General features: G+C 42.0%; 1 protein-coding gene across 1 annotated transcript in view; it reads right to left on the bottom strand.

Moving 5' to 3' along the window:
- Window positions 1-8,737: 8,737 nt before the first annotated feature.
- CDA (cytidine deaminase) overlaps window positions 8,738-25,001 on the bottom strand; it is a 169,974-nt gene continuing 153,710 nt past the window's right edge. The window contains exon 5 of the mRNA XM_078642999.1: window positions 8,738-14,649. Coding sequence (XP_078499125.1) covers window positions 14,536-14,649 — 114 coding nt within the window. The 3' untranslated portion in view covers window positions 8,738-14,535. The remainder of the gene's footprint in view (window positions 14,650-25,001) is intronic.

The following is a 25,001-nucleotide window of genomic DNA, read 5'->3' as shown; positions in this document are numbered from 1 at the left end:
AAGGGTGTCTCATTGAGTCTAGCATAGGTTTTGTACAGGATACCATGCCTAGACAAGATGCAAAGTTTTTCCCACTTTGTATGCATGCTTCACAGTGCAGCACGTATGCAAAGTCGGCAAAAGAAGGAGAAATTAAAGCATTTCTCCTTCCTCACACCTACTTTAACCGCATGCGTGCGGCGGCTTTTTTCGAGCTGTGCGGTGTTTTTAAAAAAAACGCGTTACATGACGAGCTGAGCTCGTCATGAGCATGCGAGCGGCTCAACTCATGACGAGCTCAGCTCGTCATGAGCATGGAAGGGGTTAAAAGGGCACAGGTTCCTCATGCTAAACCCAATCTACTTTATTTGGTAAATTGGATTTAGCGTGAGAAACCTTGGGTGGTTGCATAGGAATGACAATGCTCCACCATTGGTACGCCCCCATGGCACTAAGTAATGTGAAGCAGCATCATGCCCTGCTTTGCATTACTTTTCTGTTATTTCCATTAGTAAACAAGCCTAGCGTTGAAGAGTAAATTGGCACCTGTCTCGCTTTTTAGGTTTCGTCTCTCTTGTATTAAGAAATATCTTTAAAGGGGGCTGTTATCAGTTACCAATACCGAATTACTGTGTTCATTCACTTTTGTGTGGAACTTTTTTTTGTTAAATTCCCTTTGCTGCGCGCATTTACGATACTTCTACTAATCCTGTTCACACTTTTCAAACCCCATTCACTGTCAAGATCTCATCCCACAGAAAAGGCAGACAGCTTCTAGCAGTAATCTGGAAAGCTTGCTTTTTATTACTTAGTTGAGTAATGCAGATTCTTCAGCTTTAGAAACTTTGTGGCATTTTCTAGTCAATCCCCCGTACCCTTCTTTGCACTTTGTACATTATGATCAAATGCTAAATGTTGTAATAAACATTGCATGTTACAAATAAGGTTAATATTCAAGAGCTATGCTATATTTTAATACTAAATCGGCAGCCACAAGTGCAGTCATCTTGCAGACAGCAGGGCCAGCCGCAGCCGGCAGTGGGAGTAAATGCAGGGCGGTGACGTGGGGAGGGGGAGGGGCAGGGTGGGGGGTAGTAATGTATGGATTACGGAGTTTTACAGGTAAGTAAGCATTTAAATAAATAAAACGAATTTCGTTAAGTACACTGCATCTCAAAATGCGATGCTGTGCACGCAACAAAATTCATTTTATTTATTTAAATGTTTACTTAACTGTAAAACTCCATAATCCATACATTACTACCCCCCTACCCTGCCCCTCCCCCTCCCCACGTCACCGCCCTGCATTTACTCCCACTGCCGGCTGCGGCTGAGCAGGGCACTGATTTGAATGAGCCAGCAGGTGCAATAAATAGCACTGGACCCAACAGTTGTCAGAACTCCTCTAAACACATAATATTGCTATATTTGACTACTAAACAGGCAGTCACAGGCGCATTTATCTAGCAAGCACTAGGGTCAAGATTTCTACATTGTAGCAGGTGCAGTGGCACCAGGACAAAAAGCTTCAGGAACCCCACTAAACACCTAATATTACGACATTTTATTCCAAAACAGGCAACCACAAGTGCAGTTACCTTGCACCCAACAGGATCATGATTTGTATGGTGCAGCATGTGCAGTAGCACCGGGCCCAAAATCTGTCATAACTCCAGTAAACACATAATATTGCTATATTTGACTACTAAACAGACAGTCACAATTACATTGAAAAAGGGACTTGATTTGAATGGGGCAGCAGGTGCAGGGGTAATGGGCCAAACACTCCAGGCACCCCACTAAACACCAAATATTACTATATTTTTACTACTAAACAGGCACTCACAAGCACAGTTATCTTGCAGGCAACAGGGTCATTATTTGAATGGTGCAGCAGGCGTAGTGGCACCAGACCCAAAAGTTGTCAGAACTCCTGTAAACACATTATATTGCTATATTTAACTACTAAACAGGCAGCCACAATTGCAGTCACTTTGCAGTTAAAAGTGACGTAATTTTAATGGTCCTGCAGGTGCAGTGGTCAAAAATTCTAGCGACCCCATTTAACACCTAATATTACTATATGTTAACTACTAAATAGGCAGTCACAAGTGCAGTCACCTTGCAAACAAAAGGGTGGTGTAGCAGGTGCAGTGGCACTGGGCCCAAAAGTTGCAGAACTCCTCTAAACACATAATATTGCTATGTTTGACTACTAAACAGGCCGTCACAGGTGCAGTTATCTAGCAAGCGGTAGGTTCATGATTTCAATAGTGCCGCAGGTGCAGTGACACAGGTACCAGAAGCTTCAGGCACCCCACTAAACAGCAAATATTGCTATATTTTACTACTAAACAGATAGTCACACGTGAAATTATCTTGCGGGCAACAGGGTCATTATTTGAATGGTGCAGCAGATGCAGTGGCAGTGGGCCCAAAAGTTGTAAGCCTGATATTGCTATATTTTACAACTAACCATGCAGTAATAAGAGCAGTTAATTAGCAAGCACTAGGGGCACCAGGACTACAAGCTCCAGGCACCCCACTAACCACCTAATATGGCTATATTTTATTCCTAATCAGGTAACCACAAGTGCAATTACCTTGCAGACAACAGGGTCATGAATTGAATGGTGCAGCAAGTGCTGTTGCACCGGGCCCAAAAGTCGCCAGAACTCCTCTAAACACCTAATTTCGCTAGATTTTACTACTATACAGGCAGACACAAATGCAGTTACCTTGTAGTTAAAAGGCGCTTGATTTGAATGATACAGCAGGTGCAGTGGCACCAGGGCCAAAAGCTCTAGGGTCCCTCAAAATGCAGAATACTGCTAAGTTTTACTACTAAACAGGCAATCACTAAACAGGCAGTCACAAGAGCAGTTTATTAGCAAACACTAGGGCTATGATTTCAATGGTGCTGCCGGTGCAGTGGGTAACGGCGCGAAAATTTGTCAGAACTCCTCTAAATACCAAATATTGCTATATTTAACTATTAAATGAGCAGTCACAAGTGCAGTTACGGTACAGTCAATAGCGTTGTCATTTGAATGCTGCATCAGGTGCAGTGACACTGGGGCCCAAAGCTCTAGGAACCCTTCTAAACACCAAATATTTTACCACTAAACTGGTAATCACAAGTGCAGTTACCATACAGGCAATAGAGTCATCATTTGAATGGTGCAGTAGGTGCAGTGGCACCAGGGCCAACAGTTGTCATAACTCCTCTAAACACATAATACTGTTAGTACATCAATTAATTATGTTATTTCCCCTTCATTTAATTTTTCAAAATGTAGCTATTATTTAACCACAATATACCACTAGTAACAGCATATTATATTGCCTTTTTGTACATATACAAGTCATAACACGTTAACATACTTTCTGTAACTTATATTGTACAACTACTCAGCAGGCTACAACTTGCAATAAAAAGCAAATTATTATTAATCACGTAGGCAAAACCTAATGCATTTACAAATGCTTGTTACCTTTTATAATGCCATATTACCCATTTGCTTTCACCTCTTATGGATGTACCTCATAAGTTTACTTATATTTATAATTCTCCTTCTTTGTTAATGTATTGTTTATTTGCATTTTTTTTAATTACCATTATGTCTGTATTGTTCTCACTGTAAAGTGTCCCAACACCACTGGAAAAGGTTTGCACCATCTAAAACTGCTTAGTTAAATAAATAAGGACATGCCAGTACAGGAAAAGGAATGTGGGCACAAAATGGCCACAGAAATGACACACAATTGGTTTTGGGTTGCACTATTGGAGAACAGAAAGATGCGTACACCTTTATGATAAACTACCTCAAGACAAGAAAATTGCTATGTGGAAAAAACAGAGGTGGGTATTTTTAACAAAGAGAAGATTGCTGAATCAAAGGGAACTTATATCTTAAATGAGGCTACAGAGAGAGCAAATAGGAGTGGACCAAAGGACAGAAGGCCAGATGTACGACCCTTCTTTGCGCTCGCAAACGGGAGATGTACAAACGCTATTTTGCGAGTCACTGACTCACAAAATAGGGTTTGCCACTCTCGCTATTAGGAAGGGGTGTCCCTTTCTAATTGTGAGACTCTCTGCCATGTACTATTGTTTTGCAACCGCATTTGCAGCCGCAAAATGCTGGCAGTTTACCATCTACTTCAAGTAGGTGGTAAACCACTCGCAAATGGGAAATGGTACCAGGGACCACTGCCAGCCCTTAAAAAATGAAACTGAAAAGTTTCATTTTTATTTTTTAAATGCATCCCGTTTTCCCTTAAGAAAAACCGCCTGCATTTAAAAAAAAAAATGCTTTATTTAAAAAGCAGTCCCAGACTTGTTGGTGTTCTGACCCCTGAGAGTGCTAGCCATTCCCAATGGGGTCTCAAATTCCGCCTTCCTCATAAATATTGATGAGGCATGCAATTTGCGACCCCATTGGGAATCGCTAACAGTGTTTGTGATACTGTTGTACATTGCATTTTGCAAATCGCAAATTGCAAGTCTCAAAAGCGATGCAATTAGCGAGTCGCAAAATAAAAGGGTCGTTGCTGGCACTTGTTTCCTCATTTGCACCGATAAACACCCCCTCATGATCACATCAACCAAAATGGGCCATATTACACAAGATGCAGCCCTTTCTTTAATACTTAAGAGTCCCTGGAGACCTCTGAAGTGGGCACAAATACCCTTTGCACCCCCTGGAGACGTAATGTATTATGTCCCCAGAAGGTGGACCTTAATGATTGATCATGCAGTGATGTGCCAAGCATCAGAAAAAGCTACTGGTCATTTAGTTAAATCTCAGCAAACAAGGCTTTGTGTGAAACTTGTGAAGCAAGCTGTTTATACAGTGTTTTTCTACTAGAATCTTAATGCTGTGGCCATTTTACTGAAAAAACTAAAAACCAGAATTGAAGTTTAAATAGCATACTTTCTATCCACCAAGCTGATGGACTTACAACCTATGTCATGGTAGTGCTTAAACATCTACCATATTTAAGATTGTACAGAAGGTGGAGGAGAATTCTCCTCAGAGCAACTGCATCCCCAAGTGGAAAAGCCACTTTGATGATAATGGATATTAGATAGATTATCAACCTATGTCCAAAAATGCTGGTAGAAATTCCCCAACAGGTACAGGTTGAGGACTGACCCCCAAAGATGGGAGCGTAGATGAGGCCAATACAAAAACATTCTATGCTGGGCTGTATTTTCGTAGAATTTTGGTTGAAAATATAAAACTTTTACTCTAAATTTTACTCATGAACTTGATTTACAGGATTGTCAGAAGCCGCAGCTCTGACACCTGGCTTGCTTGTGCCACCCCTGCACTGCATTTGCAAACCCTGGCCTCAGGGATGATAAAATCAGTGCCAAGAACAAAGGGGAGGTTCTGCTTTCCTTATTTCTGCCCATTTTATCTTTATAATGATATTGAATTTTGTTATTCATAATTAGTGTAATAAAACTGGAGCACACTTATTTGAAACAGGACATTTGGTGGCAGCAGTAGTAAGTAAAAATGTTTTAAAATATATGTTGTGTGTGTGCTTGTGAGTGAGAATGTATGCGAGACAGAGATTGTGTATGTGAGAATGTGTTTGTATGTGTGAATAAAAGTGAGCAAAGGACAGTGACAGGTAGGGAGTAAGATTCCGTGGACTCAAGATCTCAGTCGCTGCCGGCATGAGTTGGGGGCTGTGGGGTTCGCAAGAGAAAGGGGTAATTAAATAAAAATAGAAATGTACCTTCGCCTCCGGTCCTGCGTTGCGTCTCCTCTATCTGGTCACAGGAAGCAGAAGCAGGCAGCCTCCCTCTCCGCCCCTAAGCCAATCACAACGATGCAATGGAGGCGTTGTGGTTGGCTAGGACGCCGACCGCACAGGAGGCAATGTGGAGGCTGTTTTCTCCATGCAGACTGCATGCAGCCTGCATGGAGAAAACAAAAGAGTACACTACATGTAACCGGGCCTGTAAGTCAAATGCTACTAGTGGACCTGTAGCACTGATTGTGCCACCCACAGGAGTAGCTCTTCAAACCTGCGTCAGGCCTGCCAGTGCAGAGCCTTTGTGTGCAGTTTAAAGTTGTGATGTTGACCTGGCAAGTTCACCTATTTTCCAGGATCAAACCTTCCTTTTCATCACATGTATGTAACCTCTATGATAGGCCCTAGGTAGCCCGATGGGTAGGCTGCAGTGTATTTAAAATGTAGGACATGTGCTTTTGAGTTTTAAATGTGCTAGTGGTAAAAAACTGCTAAATTTGTCTATTACTACAGCAAGACCTATCTTTCCCATAGGTAAACATTGTAACTGTCTTGTAATACTTTAAAATTGTAACTTCCAATCGGGAGCAGATAGGACTTTAGAGGTTGGACTCACAATTCAAAAACACATATTTTAGTGAAGTTGTTTTTTTCAAATTCAAGTCTGAAAATGCCACTTTTAGAAAGTTGCCATTTTCTTTCTTTAACCACTCTGTGCCTCAGCCTGCCCCTAGAATACACATCTGGTTCAGGGTGACATCTAGGCTTTGTGAATTCACTCTAGGCAGTGGCAAATAAAGGGAGCTGAGGTGTGCCCTGCATATCATAAAGCCCCATCCCAGTCTAATGGATCTGGAGCCAAAGTGGTGGGAGGAGTGACACTTGCACCTGAACTGAGCTGTGCCTGTTGCCACACAAAGAGCTGCATACCCCCCTGCAGTATGTCTGGAGCCAGGAAGGGTAGGGGCTTGTGCACTACAAAGACCTTTCTTTGAAGTTTCCCTACTTCAAAGGCTAAAATGGGTATATGTACTGGAACTCTGACACCATATACTCAGAACGCTTCTGGACTGAGAACATTCTGCCAGGAGAAAGAGGGACTGCTAATCTGCTGCTTGCTTTGTTGTGTTGGCCTGCTGTCTTCTGTTTCTTGGCTGAGAGTAAGAAGACTGGACTTTACTCTCTACATTCTGCTTTCTAGGTTTCTCCAAGGGCATGACTGAGCTTGCCTCCTGTTGCTGAAGTCTCAGAGGCATCAAAGACTTCATCTGCATCTTGCTACCAGCACCTGGGCTCCTCTTTTGTGAGTTCCTACCTGCCAAGTTGTGCCAAATCCAGGCAGGGCCCTTGAAAGTGAATTTGGTGCTGCAACCAGGAAACCAACGCAGCAACTCCAAATCGTCAATTCGGTACTGGTGCATCCCTGTGAAACTGACACATTGCCTCTTCTGCACTGCAGCTGTGGACACCACTCCCTGAGTGTGTGGCGCAACTACCCAAATTTCAATGCAGCCCTGATTTTGACGTTGTGCCTCCAAAGAACCACTGCTGCGAGAGTCTCGGACACCATGCCACTGACGTCGGTCATGCACCATCACAACTCTGTTGCATCCCAGGCCCTGTGTCCTGTCTTTCGATCGACTTATCACCTTCAGCCCAATGGTTCAACTTCAATGCTGAGCAACTGACATACCACGCACTTGACAACGACGCATCATCGACACTGCGTCACCTTCAGGAACCAAGGTCTCGCACCAAGCAACCAATGTATCAATTCCTCTGTGCACTGCATCATCCCCAGGTGTTAAAGCTTCAAGAACCATGACTGCCTTAAGGAACCGCTGTAGCACCTGCATCCACAACGCCTCACCTCTTCTGTACTTTGCATCATCTTCGATTTCCGACATATCCAAGGTATCGTTAGGGGTCTCCATGACTCCTATATCCGGCCCACGCACCATCTCAGTCAGATTGAACTTTTGGACTTGTCCCGGTCAGGTGCAACCAGATAGCCTCAGTTGGAGCTATTGATTGCTAAGCACTGTATTTTGATTTATTCTTCCAAAATTCATACTTCGACTTGTATATGTTGGATTTTTGGCGTTTTGGTCTTGTTTTACTTAGACAAATATTGGCTATTTTTCGAAACTGGTGTAGAGTTCTTTTGTGGTGCTTTGACTGTGTTATTGTGTGTGTGTGTGCACAAATACTTTACACATTCCCTCTTTAGTTTACTCTGACTGCTCTGTGTCAAGCTACCAGAGAGTGAGCCAAGGTAAGCTTTTAGTGTGTACTACGCTTACCCTGACTAGAGTGTGGGTCCTGACTTGGACAGGGTGCATACCTCTGCCAGCCAGAGACCCAGTGTCTAACACCAATCTTTGTTGCTTCAAAACCCATGGGTAGTTGCATTGGAACGCCTGTGCACCACCCACTGAACCCCAACTAGCCACAAAATAATGTAAAGCAATGCATAGGTCAATTTTGTGTTTACTTTTTGAAACTATGCAACACAAATCTGGATTTGCGAAGGATAGTAAATCCCACCCTAACACTTCGTGCCGGGTTTGAGTCACAGAAGCGATGCACACATGGTGCAAAATGTTGGTAAACATGGGCTTAAGTGTCAATATGTATGAGTGAGATTAAGAAAAAATGCAACTGAGTGTGTTAAAATTAATAAGAATGAGTGCAAGGGGGTGTGAAAGAGTGTAAGCGTGGTGTTAGGATCATGTGACAAGCCTTCATGGCAAAAATTGTGTAAAGTGTCATATGATTTAACTTCCTGTGATATCATTAAGGTCAAAGAGTAGGTGATGTCACTTCCGGTACTCCTAGCATATTTGTGAATTGATGCCCATAAATTAACTCAGCACTAAATTGAGATGAACACTTTGTTCAAAGTTCTTTAGCCTAGTTCAAAAACAATTCATTTTAAATTGATTCACAATTAAATCCAAATATAAACATTTTTCAACAACAAATAAACATATGAATTAATTTATTTTGCTATCAAACATGTAAAAACAATTTGAGCGGCACATTTGAAAAAATATTTTTTACTGCTTTTCTACAACCTTGACCTGGCCACAATTACCTTGACCTGGCAACATTTTCCTTGATTCTTTAGATGATTAAACCTGATGATACCTTCTGCATTACTTGCCTTCTAATCCAACACCTATTGTATTGTATCGAATTTGTGTTTTTAATCATTTAAGCCTGCACACTTACTAGCACTTGTTCTTTTTGCTGTGCAACTGTCCTTGAATTTGAATTACGGAGTGGTGGGAATCCATTCCCTGGTTCCCCGGCACGCCACTGAGAGCCTCCATCTTGTGGCAGTGCATGCTCTAGTCTACATGGCTGCAGGGTACATACAAATGCATGCTGCGTGGTCGCAGGCGCCTGAGGGGTTTGTTGCACTACGCTCATGTTTCTCCGTGACTCTCTCTAATTTGCACATATTTGCTTCCTGATTTCATTTTTTTTTTAAACCGAGTATTGGTTTTGAACTGTATTGTATGAAATTTGTGTTTTTAATCATTTGCTGTTCAGCTGTCCTTGAATTTGGATTGCGGAGGGGTGGGAATTCATTTCCTGATTCCCGGCACACCACTGAGAGCCACCATCTTGGGGTAGTGCGTGCTCTGATCTACTTGGCTGCTGGGTACATAAAAATGCGCGCTATGTGGTCGTGCCGCAGGCGCACCGAAGGAATGCATAAGGCAACAATCTCTGCGTCCGTCAGCGTCCCGAAAGCGCCCAGCGCCTGCTACGCTGCCCTCTGGGCCCCTTGTATGTTTGGCAGAATGCAATATACGAGTGACTTTTCTGCTGAATTTCCACCCACTCCCCTGCGCCCATCAAGGTATTCATGATTTATCTACATGTAACAATGCATCTGTGGGTCATGTGGCTTTAAGTGGCTGTAGGGTCTGTCAGCTCTGCTCCTATTAGCACCTCTTTTAAGACGCCTTTAAAGGCCTCTCCTATTCAGGCCGCATTGATTAACGGCCGCACTAGTTCGATGTGTTTGACCTCCTTGTTGACCTTCTTTTCATCACAGATACTTGGCTAGATTCCACATGCGATCCCATTGTTACCCTGGCCACACCCAAGGGTTACAAGATCACTAGAGCTGATCGCCCAGATGGTAGAGGATGCGGTGTGGCTATTATCTAAAAAAACATGAGGGACTTTCGCAGGGGTGAAGCGACTCCATGGGGGGAACTGTGAAGCGCTTGACTTTAGCATTCGCTTCTCTGCCCATTTTTCCCTGGGGGGCTCTCTGATCTATAGGCCTCCCGGCCTCGTGGGATCCTTTCTTCAGTCATTTGGTGACACTGTTGTAGTCCCACCCACCAAGCAAGTCACATCCTGGATCCAATATGCACCAACTTTTCCATCGAGGTAGAAGACCCCTGTCCGGTCCTTTAGTCAGACCATTTTCTAACCTATTTTTCATGGGTAATCATCAATGTTGACCCCCTGGCTCGTAGCCACTGTAAACCAGCATTCTGCGAAATTGATCCACTTGCATTCAATCAGGCCCTGGACGCCTTTGGGCCGACCCTCGTGGCTGATCTTGAGGGAAGTCTTGCTGGATTTACAGCCCGGGTGACTGATGTTGTAGACACGTTAGATCCGTAGGGCTTCTCAGGCTTTCCAGGGAGTCTCCTTCTAAACCTTGGTTCACGCCGGAACTTAAAGTGCTCAAAAATGATTGTAAAGTTCTAGAGCGAAGGTGGCGCCACAGCGACTTCTATCCAGCAGCTAAGCTGCAACTTAGGCTTATACTAAAAATATACTATGAGGCCATAATCCAGGCCAAAAAGGGCTTCTATTCAGCACACATCGACTGTGCTAACAACAATACCAAGGAAATCTTCACGCTTGTCCAGAGCTTCACGTCGCCTGCCGCCAAATTAAACACGTCTCCAGTTACGGACTCATGGTGCGACAATCTTTCCTGCCTTTTCAGAGATAAGATCTACACCATACAGGCATCTTTCTCCTCTTGTGACAGGGCCTTAGGGGTCTCGACGTAGACTGCATCGGTCCACCCCACTCACTTCCTTCAGGCTTTCAGTGCCGTGGACCTGTCTGAATCTCTCAAATTCTTAAAGGGCCTGAAGTCGGGCTCCACCACGGACCCTTGCTCAGCCAGACTGCTGGCAGCGGCCGCTGAGACTCTCAATACCGAAGTGAATGGCATAATTAATCTGTCCCTACAGAAAGCTTGCGTCCCCGATTTCTGGTAGCATGCCAATATTCTTCCCCTCTATAAAAAGCCTTCTTAGGCCTCCTCAATCCTGGGATTTACCGCCATATTTCCCTCTTGCCTAGCTTAGCCAAGGTTTGTGAGAAGGTGGTGACTAAACAACTCACTGAGTTTGTGGAAAGCGCAGGCCTCCTGCATCCGGCACAGTCAGTGTTTAGGGCCGCCTACAGCACCGAACCAGCCTTGGTAGATGTCTCGGAAGCCATCCGGGAGTGTTTGGATGCTGGCGGCAGGGCGTTATTGATTTTGCTCAACCTGTCATCGGCGTTTGACAAGGTCCCGCACTCACAGCTTCTCACACGTCTTTCCTAGATAGGGGTCACTGGCACAGCTTGAGGCTGGATCAGTTCTTTTTTGGATGGACGGATCCAGCAGGTCTGCCCTCCGTCATCCTTTTCTGCTCCCAGACAGGGACCACAGGAGTCCCCCAGGGGTCCTCTCTTAGCCCACTCCTTTTTAACATTTATGTTACACGATTGGGCCACTTGGCTGAAGAACTGGGTGTGAAGATCATCGCCTATCATAACAATACCCAGCTTCTCTTTACATGGGAGACGTATGCAGACTTGGTCTCTTCTGCGAAGCATTGTCTGTCCTCCATCTTTAAATAGCTTGCCTCTGCACAGCTCAAATGCAACGAAGAGAAGTCTGAGATTCTCCTGTTCTGGAAATTTTCTGCTAAGTTTAGGGACACCCTCTGGCTCTTTGGAAGTTCCTCCCCCCTGCTGCCCAGGGCTGCTAAGGAGTCAGTCATCCGTTCCCTTGTTCTTTCTCGGCTGGACCTCGCCAATGCTCTCTATGTGGGCATCCCTGGCTACCTGCTGAAAAAGCTTTAGGTAGTCCAGAATGCAGCAGCCAGGCTTCTTCTGGAATTACCCGCCGGAAGAAGTGTGAGCCACCATCTGCACTCTTTGCACTGGCTGCCCATGTTGGTAAGGGTAAAATTCAAATCACTAATCATTGCTCATCGTGCTCTCTATGGCCAAGGACCCATTTATTTGCAAAAATGCTTCTCTTGTTATGCCCCCCTGAGACAGCTGCGCTCCTCGTCTCAACTTCTGGCTCAAGTTCCCCGCTTTAAATGCCAGAGGTTAGGTGGCAGCTCTGTCGCTCGAAAAGCAGCAGTGGCATGGAACGCCCTCCCCTTGTCTCTTTGGAATACCAAGGATCCACTGTTTTTTAGAAAGCTCCTGAAAACTCTTCTTTTTGTCTAAATGTCTTTCTCCATCCCTATATTGGCTCCGCGCTGGGACACTTCTGAGTATCTGTGCGCGTTATAAAATAAAATAACATAACATAACATACTCTGATACTCAACCATTTAACTATTTCTGTACATTTAGCCATTTGTTGGTATTCTGCTCACAAGCTGTCATTTCCCCTATTTACATCTAGCACTACAAAAGCTAGGGTATCATTGCCATTCTTTCAGGTACAGAAGATAATGGCTTATTTATTTTTTTAATTTTACCAGACCAGTCTGGTTTTCATGATTTTCTACCATTGGTGTATTGAATTACATTGTTTCCATATATGATCCTCCACATTTCCTAAGAGACGACTTATATGACCAACCACCATACATGGAGATTCTTTGTAACTCATAGAAATCCACTGCTCTACTTATTTGTGACTGATATAAGCCCTTTTTGGTATGTGACAAAGCGTGCAGGAACAAACAGACCCTCTCAGGCCTTGCATCCTTAGAAACCAAGTCCAAATAAATGAAAATGTACTTGTAGGTATATACAGTGCTTAATTTGTAAAAGAATACGTGACTGGGCACAAAATGTCTCTCAGAAGCCTGCGGCTGGTGCCATTGAATGATAGGCAGCTGAGGACCAAGGCTGTATAGTCTTCATTCATCCTGATACTTCCGTAATCCACAACCAGACACCCCCTGTCTCTTTACCTCATTCTTGCAGATTCTTTTCATCCCTGCTTTCTCTCTTTGTGACAGTTTTTTGTCTTTCTATTCGTCCTTCTTTCTCAATGGTTTTTCTCTCTTCCTCTGGGTCGAGGTCTGTTGATGAAAAATAAGTGCTGGTCCTCAAAAATAAGTGTGATTGGGCTCCACCTGCAACCATTCAACTGCTCAAATTAAGCACTGGCTATATGATTGGATTGCTTGACTGCCAAAAAGAATTCCCTTCACTAGTTGAGCAGGTTTACGTGAGTAAATCTGTATCAGCCCTGAATCATGTGGAATGCTGTGTCCTCCAAGGATCTACTCATCTGCATTTCTGTTAAATATTTATAGGAGCCTGAGATTATTAACCAGGCAGATCTTCATTATCCTCTTTCTCTAGCCAGAGGTCTAAGGAGATGCAGTATAAGAAATAGGTAATGTAATACAATCTTTGTTAATTTTAACTATAATGTATTGTGAGGGAGCTACATTATCTATATGGGTAAGGAAACTACCTACAGGAGTTCCAGAACCTTGCAGAGAATCTTACCCCTACATCAAAACCCTAATTTCCTCTTCAAAGCATTAGTGGCCACCAGATACTATTACAACAGTTCTTTCTATATGTGCACTACTGATATCTCAATAACCTGACCAAAGATGTACACGTGCAGCAGATCACGGTAGCCAAGGTCATACTCAAGCTGATAAGTAACGCCTGCACTACACATCTCCTGCCCAAGTCTGATATTGGCCTTCTGTTAAATACTGATTTAAAGACAATATTTTGACGATAAATCTCAAGTCCCCCCCTACCATGGACCATGTACAGTGCACATGAGGTTCTCTGCATAGTCTCCTGATTAAAATTTGCCAACATGTCTACTTGGACCGTTCTCGAATTATGTTGGTTCAAATTCTGTGGGAGGTGGATCATCATAGCTCTAGATAGTATTGTACTGTCAGGCACTGTGCATCACAGATCTTGAAGATCATCTTGTTTCAGAAAGGTTTAAAAACATAACCTTCAAGTTTTAGTATCCCTCCCTGGCAGGTAAACGTTTCAGAGTCCTCTGTAACTAAGCAAGCTCTATGAAGCAGTCAGGTGCTGCATGTGGCCCTTTCGAAACATCATATTCAGTCAGAACATACTTAGATGACATCATCCAGTCTGAGTTCTTCAATGTTACGCACTCGGGTTCTGTGCAGTTTTTTAAAGTGCTGTCCACTGTGGCATATTATTATTATCACCCATTCAAAATGGGTCTTTAGTTTCTGTGGTGTGGGTATGAGTTCCCATATTTTCACCCTCTGATCCTCATATTGCTAGTCTTTGGGCATCAATTGCCTTAGCCGTCTCCAGGTTTTAGTCCTTCAGTAACCAGCCTCTCTGCATTGATCCTCATATTGTAGGCTGCATCACATTGGTCCTTATATAACTAGCCAGCTGTGGCTAAGAAGGTGAACTTCTGTGCCTTTGAGGTTTGTTCGGAATTTACAGAAGTCACTGCGGCTGATATTGTTGAGAAAGACATCCATCTTCTTACTGCGGGTTCTTTATGTCTTTCCTGGGCATCACACATTCATCTCTTTACATTTTCTGCAGATCTTCTGGACCAAAGGATAAGGGCAGCAGCTCTCGCACAGTCTGCACTATATATGTTCCATTGGGCTTGGTCAGGTACACATCCCAGTCAGCGCCAAACTAGGATAGGGAAAATTAGAGTTTTGTTAGTGAGTATGGCACGAAATAAGTACAACAAAAGCAGTCAATCACTGAAGCTAAGCCTTTGTTCTGTAAGACGTTGCACCTAATGAAAAATAAACTAATTTAGTTTAGAAATTTAGAGGAAAAAGCAGAAACCAATGTCTACCCAAATTAGCTGCCAGCCAGTAAAATAGAATCTGTTGGCGTATTTTCTAGCTCTAAGTAATTTTGGAGGTAGAGTCCTAAAGAGGTGCTCACATATATGGAAAGGTAATTTCTAGTTCTGACTAGACAGCAGAGCTGGTTGCAATGGCCTATTGTTTTCAATATAGACAGATTGGGCTATTCGCCAGCCCCCTTCAATCATCGGTTGGTTTGGATCACTCACTTTCAGCCTCTGCGTTGAGACAATGTCAATCATATCTTGCATCAGCAGAATGCATCTCTCACTCAGGCTATTGGCTGTTTGGTATATCATTCCACATATTTTTAGGTGGTTCCACTACAAAGCATGAGGGATGATTTTAAATCTGAATAGCACACTCAGTCATCACACTTTTTGTCACATTCCGTACTTTTTTTTTTTACATGAACCGGATAGAAATAAACAATACTTTTTTTCACTGCAATACAGATTGAATCACTTTATGGCAAAGCAAATTAATTGCTAGGGATACTAAAGCGTGGTTGATCGATTCAGTGTCATACTGGAACAATCCCCTTCGTGTCAGCTACTGGTTCGTTGATAAGATTCAGCCCATCTGGGAGTTAGTTTGTTGAGGTGATTGAGTTTACCAAGCAGTTCCTGTGTTTCTGCCACCAGGCTCCTGCTAAAATACAAATGCAATGCGCCCTTCAGCTTGGATAAGCAAGCATGTCAACCCTATATCAGAATGTGGATGCTAAACACACTGACTTAACCAATGCTTGTTTATTTTTACTTCTCCTTTCTAAATTGTTCTGATCCTTGCACAGTTTTAAAAAAGCAACTACGTTATCACAGTGAATGTTCACACCTATGGATGTATATAACCCTTGGACTAATTCAAATCTTTTTTATGATGGCCCACCTATTTTTAGTCAGTCCACTTCATTGTACGGGTCTACACCTCGGAGTCTTTCCAACACCTTTAAGTATTGTTTCCCTAAGTAGAGGCCTACCTTTTTTATGTGGTCCACTAAATGTGCTCATTTCACCCAGCTGATTCAGTCGACATCATTGGTCCTATCTATCCACCCTTTCAACTTACTCTTTTTCATCGACTACCAATCTCTGTCTGCCCATGCAAGCAAACTGTCTCATTCCTATGCGTAGCTTTCTTGTTCAGAATCAGTTCAGCCTTCTTTTTTTGATTCAATTTCTTTATTGTTATTTATAAAAGATAATACATTCATAATAAATTGCAATTCAACTTAGCATTAAGAAATATACAATAAGGTAAAATTCAAGAGTTTCAGAATCAAAAACAGATTTCATAACAGAAGTGAATGACCTGGATTAAAAAAGGATTATAAACATATCGTTATGTAGGCAAGAAACACCTAATATATAAATAAAATTTACATATATGATATGTTATACACTAAGGGCCATATGTATCAAGCAAAATTGCATTCGCGCGTTTGCAAATGCAATTTTGCCAAATAGTATGAATTAAGGCAAAATAAGGAATCGCGAAATTTGCGATTCCTTATTTTGCGATTGCATTTAAGGAATCGCAAATTTTGCGACTCCTTAAATGTAATGTAAGAAGCACCAAAAAAGTGCAATTTGGCCTTAAGGAACCGCAAATTACCACCAACTTCAAGTTGGTGGTAATTTGCGATTTCTTGGAAAAATTCACTTTTTTGCATTTTTCAAAGTGCAATGTAAAGCACATACATGCCCTTAGGGCATGTATGTTCGCCACATGTGCACCCATTCTTATTCCAGGGGTGCAACAGGGTGTCCTTTTGACACCCCTGCACCCTTGAAATTGCATTCTCAATTTGCGATTCGCTAATTGCTAATCGCAAATTGAGAATGTCTTCCCAGTCACATAGGAATGAATGGGGAGGTATTCCTTAATTGCGATTCGCAATTTGTGATTCGCAATTAAGGAATATGTAGAATTCGCAAAATGTATTGCAAATCCTACATACATAGCATTTTGCGATTCTCAAATAGCGATTCTCAAAAAATTGCTATTTGAGAATCGCAAAATGACTTTCTGATACATATGTCCCTAAGTCAGATAATATTACAAAATCCAGGTAGGAGAGATAAAAGCACTAGTAAAAACATGTCAAAGTCATACATCAGTCGAATTTGTAGAAAGGGGTACTTTTTGGAAAGAGCTACCATTTAAAAAAAAAAGAGTAAAAATACATAATAATAAGGTTATAGTCCCTTGCCAAAAAAGGAAAGGGAAGAGTGTTATGATTGGAATCATAAAGATCTTTTACCAATCCAATACCATGGGCAGCCCACTCATAAACAGTAGCAGGACCAATATCAGTAACAATTTTAGGGTTGTATCATAATGAGGACCACCTCAATTTATGAATAGGTTTAGATACTTTTTGGTCAATATATTTTATTGCATTAATGGTATCTAAAATAATACAGTGAGAATGACCAAAAACGAGTTTAGAAGCAGTAACAAAGGAAGAAGTAGAAAGAGGTGAACCCAACTCTCGCTAAATATAAATCCACGGGGTGTGTGTTGAGAGTCTGGCAAGAACCAAAGAGCACATTGAGAGGCTAAAAAGGTGATTTGATCCAAATTCCAATCTTGTAGATTACAACCACCCAGAACAGAGGTCTTTCTGTGGTGTTTATAAGCAATTCTAGCACATTTGTCACTCCACAAAAACTTTGAAGTGAGTGCAACAATCTCATAAAAAAAAAGGAGAAGAAAGGTTAATAGGTGACATGGAGGACAGGAAATTAATATTTGGGGTTATCATCATCTTAAGAGTTTAAAGTCTTCCCCACCAGGAAATATATTTATGAGACCAAGAAGACAAAAGATCTTTAACTTTAGCTATTATGTGAGATCATTATAAGAGATAGCATCTGGAAGGTCTTTACAAAACTAAATTCCTAAATACTTAATACGAGTCAATTGCCATTTAAATCCAGAATCACCCATATGCGAAGGGAAGCACAACGAATTAAGGGGGAACATTTTCGTCTTCTCTTTGTTCAGAGAATATACAGAGACTAGCCAAAATTCTCTTATAATATTGGAAATAACAGGAAACGCAGTAACAATATCCTCTGAAAAGATAAGAACGTCATACACATAGGCAGCGGTTTTAAGTGTGTGAGAACCAAATTGAAACCATTTGATACCTTGGTCCTAGTTGAGTAAACGAAGAAGTTGATCAATAGCCAATAAAAAAAGAAGGGGTGACAAAAGGCATCCTTGCCTAGTGCCCTGACAAAGATTAGAAAAGGAAGACGTTGCCCCATTAACTCTAATATTGGCTTTTGGCTGCGCATAGAGAGACATTACGATATTAAGATTTATATTAACTTTGTAACTCTTGCAACACATATACTTTCAATGTAATTATGGATCTACATATTTATCACATTCTTATGATTTAGCATTTCCAATGCACTACCCTATTTCTCATCCTATACATCTATCAATATATCCTCTCCATCCACTCTCTCATTTATCCCAAACCCCATACCACTACTATGATTGCCAAAATAACCCTTTCTAGACTCTCCTACTCCACCCCTCCTTGTATCATCTGACACCTCTTTTACTATACTGATCCCCTTAAACAAACCTTTCTAAACTCTTTCCTCTGAATCCTCCCCTCCAAAACTCATTTTTACTCACCCAAAAGCCTCCTCCTATTGCTAAGACCAAAAAATAACTAAAAAAAAGCCTTTCACTCTTTTATCCCTCCTCTATCCTTTTCAATCGAAATTAACAGACTAACATGTTCACTTCTCAAATTCCATATTAAACTATACTAATATACTACCCAATTAACTGAATAACATATCCACTACTCAAATTACTTCATAGTTTTTTACTATACTAATTTTCTACAGTTATCCTTTATGGGTTCCGGAGTGGCGTGCTACTCACCAGAAAAGCGATTCAACACCCATCAGGGGTAACAAGTGCTATATGAATGCAAATCATTCCTCCCCTTTTATCTCTCTGCTATCCTTCTCACTCCAAGTAACTGACTAATATCCACCATTGAAATTACTTCATATTTCACCATATTAATTCACCACTAATGCTTTGTAGGCTTCCTGAATAGCGTGCATCAACAAGCGTTATATAAATACAAACCTTTGTCCTCCTCTATCCTTCTGCTATCATTCCAAATCCAAATAACTGACTAACCTATCCACCACTTAAAATGTACTTCCATGTTTCACTATACTAATTCAACACTAATCCTCTATGGGTCCCGGAGTAGCGTGCTACTCGCCGAAAAAGCGCTTCGTGCCTCATCAGGGGTAAGAAGCGCTATATAAATGCAATTACAATACAATACAATAGTGAGATAATTCATCAACCCATCACTTGCACTTTTATGTTCCACAAGCATATTTGTCTCTTGCGAGGGGAGATTATTTAACAAAGGTGGAGTATAAAAGTATATACTGTAACAAATTGTACCAGCTGGGTTTCACCTACCATCTTGTGGATCAGTGTGCATAAGATCTTTGTTTCACTTTGATGAGAAAAGAGCGGTACATTTATTTGTGGGCCCCTGCATCAGAACTTTGTATCTCTTTCCATACCAGGTCGAATTTGTCAACTTTCCTTGTTCAACAACACAATTTTTTTTCAAAACCTTTTTTTATTTCAGTTTCTCTTATTTCTTGTTCGTCAATCTAATTCTCACTCCGTTTAAGCCAAGTATTTATCATTTTGAATTTTCGTGTTGTCTTAATACATGTTCGCCTATTTTGATATTATCCAGCTTCAAATTCAATTATTGATTTTTTTTTAATTGTGTTATCTATATCTCTGTCCACCCACCTCTCGAAAGTAAACCCTCACTCTTACCAACATGTTACCAAAGAAGGCTAAGTATTGAGGGCCATATTATCAAGAACAGGCGATAACATTATCGCCGCTTTATCGGCAGGTAACTCCTGGTAAAGCGGCGATAAGGGGCTTGATAATAGGCCCTTGTGAATTCCCATAGCAGCCCAGGTTCTGGTGTTAACCTGGGCTGCTATAGGAATTCACAAGGGCCTATTATCAAGCCCATTATCGCTGCTTTACGGGGAGTTTCCTGCCGATAAAGCGGCGATAATTTTATCGCCTGTTCTTTAGAGACAGATACACAAAGTCTTTTTACGATCGCGAAGGATCCGTTTCACAGAACCGGGCTATTTGCAACTGCAAAAAGGCCTTTTGGAAGGTAAGAAACCCAAATTGCAATTTAGTAACACTATAAAGAATCCCAATTTGGGTGTGCAGCTACATACCATATCAGTATTTGGAAGGGACTCGTTCAGGGCGTCGTTTCAAAATGCTAAATCCGAATGTTTTGCAGAAGCGTGTTGTGACCAAAATCTGGTCACATCGCATTAATGTTTTACCGCCTACTAAGAGGCATTCGCAACTGAAAAGGGGTCCGTAAAGAACCTCTCCCCCCCCTTATGAATGTTGAGAAAAACATTTTTAAGACACAGTTGCAATTTACCTCATCAACATATATAAATTAGGTAGATCAAATTATGATCCACTATGAATCAGGTTTTTGCAAACTGAGCATTTAGTACAAAGGCCAGTGAGCAAAAACAGAATAGATTTGGTAAAGGAGGTGCGCAAATTGTGACTACTTTTACTGACCACATTCTTTTTACACCTGGCTCTCGATGTTTTTAAGACTCCTTTTTACGTAGCCCAACAAAATCTACCCTCTTCAAACCCAAGACTCTTGTACTGGGCTTTAAAGCCTCTACCGGGATTAGTATTTTTAAAGTGGGTCAAAAAGCTGAAAATATACTCTCTCTTGTGCTGTAATACCTAATGATAGACCCATAAACGGCATATTATCAAGCCCATTATTGCTGCTGTAGCTGCAGTTTCCTGCCGATAAAGCGGCGATAAATTAATCGCCTGTTCTTGATAATATGCCCCTAAATCCTTATTTGATATGTTTGGATGATGTATTTTACAGTTGGTGAACAATAAGAACAACATGACAGAATGGCACAAGGTCACAAGAACAATCCCAGAGACAGAAAAATAATGACTCAAGCACAGAAGAAACTAGAAAGAGGGACATAAGCTGGGTGATGTGATCTGCAAAAGTGAACTCCCAGCAGTTGTGGGAGAAATAGCAGGTGGTGGGACTTTTTGCCGACTGGGACTTTTTGTCTTTAGACTTTGACCCCTAGCAAGAGAAAACAGAGAAACAAGGGGAGGTGGGGGTAGATTATTATTTTTTTTTTAAATGGCACACGTAGAAAGCAGGTATTTAAAAAAAAACTTCAATAGTAGGATAAAGAGATGGTAAGTGGTGGAAGAAAGAGGCTCGAGATGGAATCAAAACTTGGCGGCCTTGGCATTTGGAAACCCCAGCAACCAGCAACACTAGAGGAGGGCTACTAGACTTTTATGAAAAACGTTGGGTCCTGCATTTATTTTTTTATTTACAAATGATGTACTGGTTTTCAGGTGTAAAGAAAGTGCCAACATGCAAGAAATTGATGATTACAGGAATTCAGCCCTAGCAGACAAACAAAGGGTGTGCAACATTCTGTACAGCAAAGGTGACTCACCAATTATTCATGACATATGCCATATGTTTGACAATAGTTAACTTTGTTAACTTAAGGCAGTACCCTTTGGACACTGCATTCATAAAATGAGGTTCAACATAAGGTCATTCGAAAATAGACGGGCTGACAGCTGAGTTCTGTAGACACACATACAGATCGGCTTCTGTCGCGGTTTCTAGCGGGGCGCAGTGAAGGAGTGAAAAGAAGGGTACTCCTTTAAATCCGTGGAATGCTTTTAATACTTTGCAAATCAAAGTCAAAATCCGAAGCTATGAGTACATAATTACTTTAATTGCAACATTTATCCAAATATGTTTTCTCCAGGGCGGACAAATTTGCCGAATTTACTGTCTTGGCCTATTTAGAATTCGATGAGACGTTTAGGGTGCCTGAATTGGTGGCAGGACAGATTGCTCACCTTTGTGCAAGGTTAGGAGACAAGTACATATCTGCTAAAGTTCTCACAGTAGCTATTGTGACCTCCAAAAAAGCTTTAAACATAAGGCCTCTTCTTTCTCTTAGACTCGACACACGCCCTTTTGTGGCTTATTGTCCTATACTTTCCACTTCCCACAGAAGAAGAAGACCTGGTTGGTGCCTCCATTTGCTTCTTTTGGCCGAACACCTGAACAAATGCTTTTACTTTAAGTACTTAGGGGCAGATTTACAAGCCCCCTGCACCACCAGTACGTCACTTTTTGTGACGTACTGGTGGCGCATTTTACTGCTCCATATTTACAAGGACGGGAAAAGCCACCCTGCATGACTTTTCCTGTCCTTGTATATATGGCCCCTTTACATGGAGTACTTTGCGTGGAAGGGTGTTCCACGGGTGCTGCTGTGGGTGTTCCCACGCAACATCCATGGAACCAGACACATTACCAGATTTACGAGAAATCATAAATCAGGAAATGAGTCTGAATGCTACGCCTCCCCATGGGAAGCGTAGGGAGGCACAACCAGGAGAAATGCTTTCATTTCTCCTCGTTTTTTCCTCTTTCAATACGTGCTGCATTCTACAGCACACATTGAAAGAGGAAAATGCCTGTAGAGAATTTTTTGGTGACCCTTCCGACACAAAAACAATCTCCCCACGACGCAGGCATCCTTGCACCATGAGGGTGCCTGTACCGTCGCATGGCTACAGTTGGTACACCAGCACAGGGGGAAGCACAGAGATGCAACATATTGTTGTAACTATGTTGCATCCCTGTGCTTTGAAAGTTTCTCAGTGCGGAGCAGCCAAATGGCTTGCGGAATGCACGGAGTCACTTTCATTGTAAATCTTCCCCCGATTACTTAAGAGAAGGTACATTTAACACGGACTTATGTAACATTGGTCCATTTTAGGCTGATATCCTGTTATGTCTCCAAATCACAAGGGAATCCTTTTAAAACGAAGCAGGCACAGAGCACTTTTGATGACTGGTGTGGTGCAAAAAGTTACATCTGAATAGATAACACTCTGCTTTACAACTGGATCTACTCTCAAAATATTTTTGCTCGAGGACCGAAATGCTTCAGCCAATACAAGCATTGCAGAAACAGAAACACAGTCTAAAGAAGTCTACTACTTTCAGAAAATTACATAACTTATTCCAAGTCACTGGGATAAACTGCGGCATAGTCCCTACACGAGAGACATGTAATTCTCAGAGCAGATACTCCAGTTATAGTCTGGAGGCATTCACTCTTAAGAGTCTTCAAACTGGTACTATTACTGTGGAATCCAGATGAAGACCTCATAAATAGTTTTCTTCTTTGCTAACTACTGGATAATCAACCCACGCAGGAACTGAGCTTGTTCTTTGAAAATGGAGGGACTCTGACCTTGGTTACCTTGGATGATTACTTTAGCCCTACGGGGACTCTTTCTCCAATAGAAGTCCTTCCCGGTCATTTTCTGGATTTCTGCATCAAGGCAAGGGGCTAAAATTTACAGTTGCCAGCTTACGGTCCATACAACATCTGTATCCTCCGGTCACCATCTAAGAAGGAGGCCTTTTGATGCCAACCTTGTCGATGAGGCAACAAACCCATGTTCAACATTAACCCTTTCATCATTTTCATTCCTGGATTGACCAATCTAAACAGAAGGGAGGAAGAGAGTTTCACTTCCTTCCTCCCTATTTTAGTAAGGAGGGCTCACCTGTGCATGGTACCAAAAGTCTATCAGTACATGGGTAGAGTGTAGAATTCCCCTCTCACTGGGTTTGGTTCTCTCCTAGGTAGTCAGCCTTAACCTGTGAAGTCAACTAGACTAAAGAACTTCCAAAATGATTAGTGAGAAAGAAAGAACCAGTCATACTGGATGAGGGCAGCGCATCCCTTCTGACCAATCAGCACGTACCCACTTTTTAAGGAGATAGGCCACATTTTCTGTGCGAGGAGATCACGTGTGGGGCGCATTTGCATTCCCCCTCGCAGCCATTGGTTACCTAGCAACTGCTTGTGTACCAATTTGCTTGCAGTGTGAGGAGCGCATTTCAGTGACGGTTGCTCTTGAAGTCAAATTGAATTAAAGGAACAATATATATTTTGTGAGTTAATAGACTATTTTGGGAAAAAATATAATTTTGGGAACCGTGGGCCAGATGTAGGTCGGTCAGTAACGGTATTTTCGGCCGTTACCGACCGGTATGTAAGAATTGGTATGTAGGGGCATATTTTTACAGAATCGGTAAATTTACTGATTCGGTAAATTTACCGATTCTGTAAAATACCGAATCGGTATTTTTACCGATTCGGTAATTCCCAGATGTAGGTGGGACTCTTCTGGTCCCAAAGGCCCTACAAACTCGGTATTTTAACACACAATCCAATTGGGTGTTAAAATACCGAATTCAGGTGTGCATGTGACAGACAGACATGCCCTTAGGGCATGTCTGTGTGCCACATGGCGCACATGCCTATTTTTGGGGTGCCAAAGGGTGTCAAAGTGGCACCCCCTGCACCCTTGCCAAATTCGGTATTTACCGATTCTGTAATTACAGGATCGGTATTGCCCATTGATTCCTATGGGCTTCAAGGCCCATAGGAATCAATGGGCAATACCGATTCGGTATTTACAGATTTGGTAAATACCGAATCTTAAAGATTCTGTATTTACAGAATCTGTAATACCTACATCTCCCCCCTTCATATTTACCGACTCTTAAATACCGAATCGGTAAAATTCGGTATTTAAGAGTCGGTAAATATGAATTACCTACATCTGGCCCCGTGTCATCACATTGGAGGAGTTTCTACAAATTAGTTGTGCTGTATTGAGGTGTTTGGGGCAATATGTCTGACAAGGAGATTGAGTCGCATCAGGAATAGAAGATAAGAAATATAGGGGCATATTATCAAGGGGGTTTATCTCCGCTTTTTTGGCTTTAAAAGCCAAGAAAGCGGAGATAAAATTATCTCCCTATTACCTAGCTGTCGCTAACACCAGTTAGCGACAGCTAGTAGGAGATAGCGACCATCTTGGGCCCCGCTTTGCATGTCAGTGAAATTTATCACTAATGACATGCAAAGTGGGCGTGCCAAGATGTTAGCGACTGGAAACAGTCGCTAACATCGCTATCTCCTATTACCAACT

The sequence above is a fragment of the Lissotriton helveticus genome, chromosome 5_1 (genome assembly GCF_964261635.1).
Source record: "Lissotriton helveticus chromosome 5_1, aLisHel1.1, whole genome shotgun sequence".
Taxonomy (NCBI): domain Eukaryota; kingdom Metazoa; phylum Chordata; class Amphibia; order Caudata; family Salamandridae; genus Lissotriton; species Lissotriton helveticus.
Note: the sequence above shows the minus strand (reverse complement) of the source record. Positions and strands in the feature narration are given on the sequence as shown.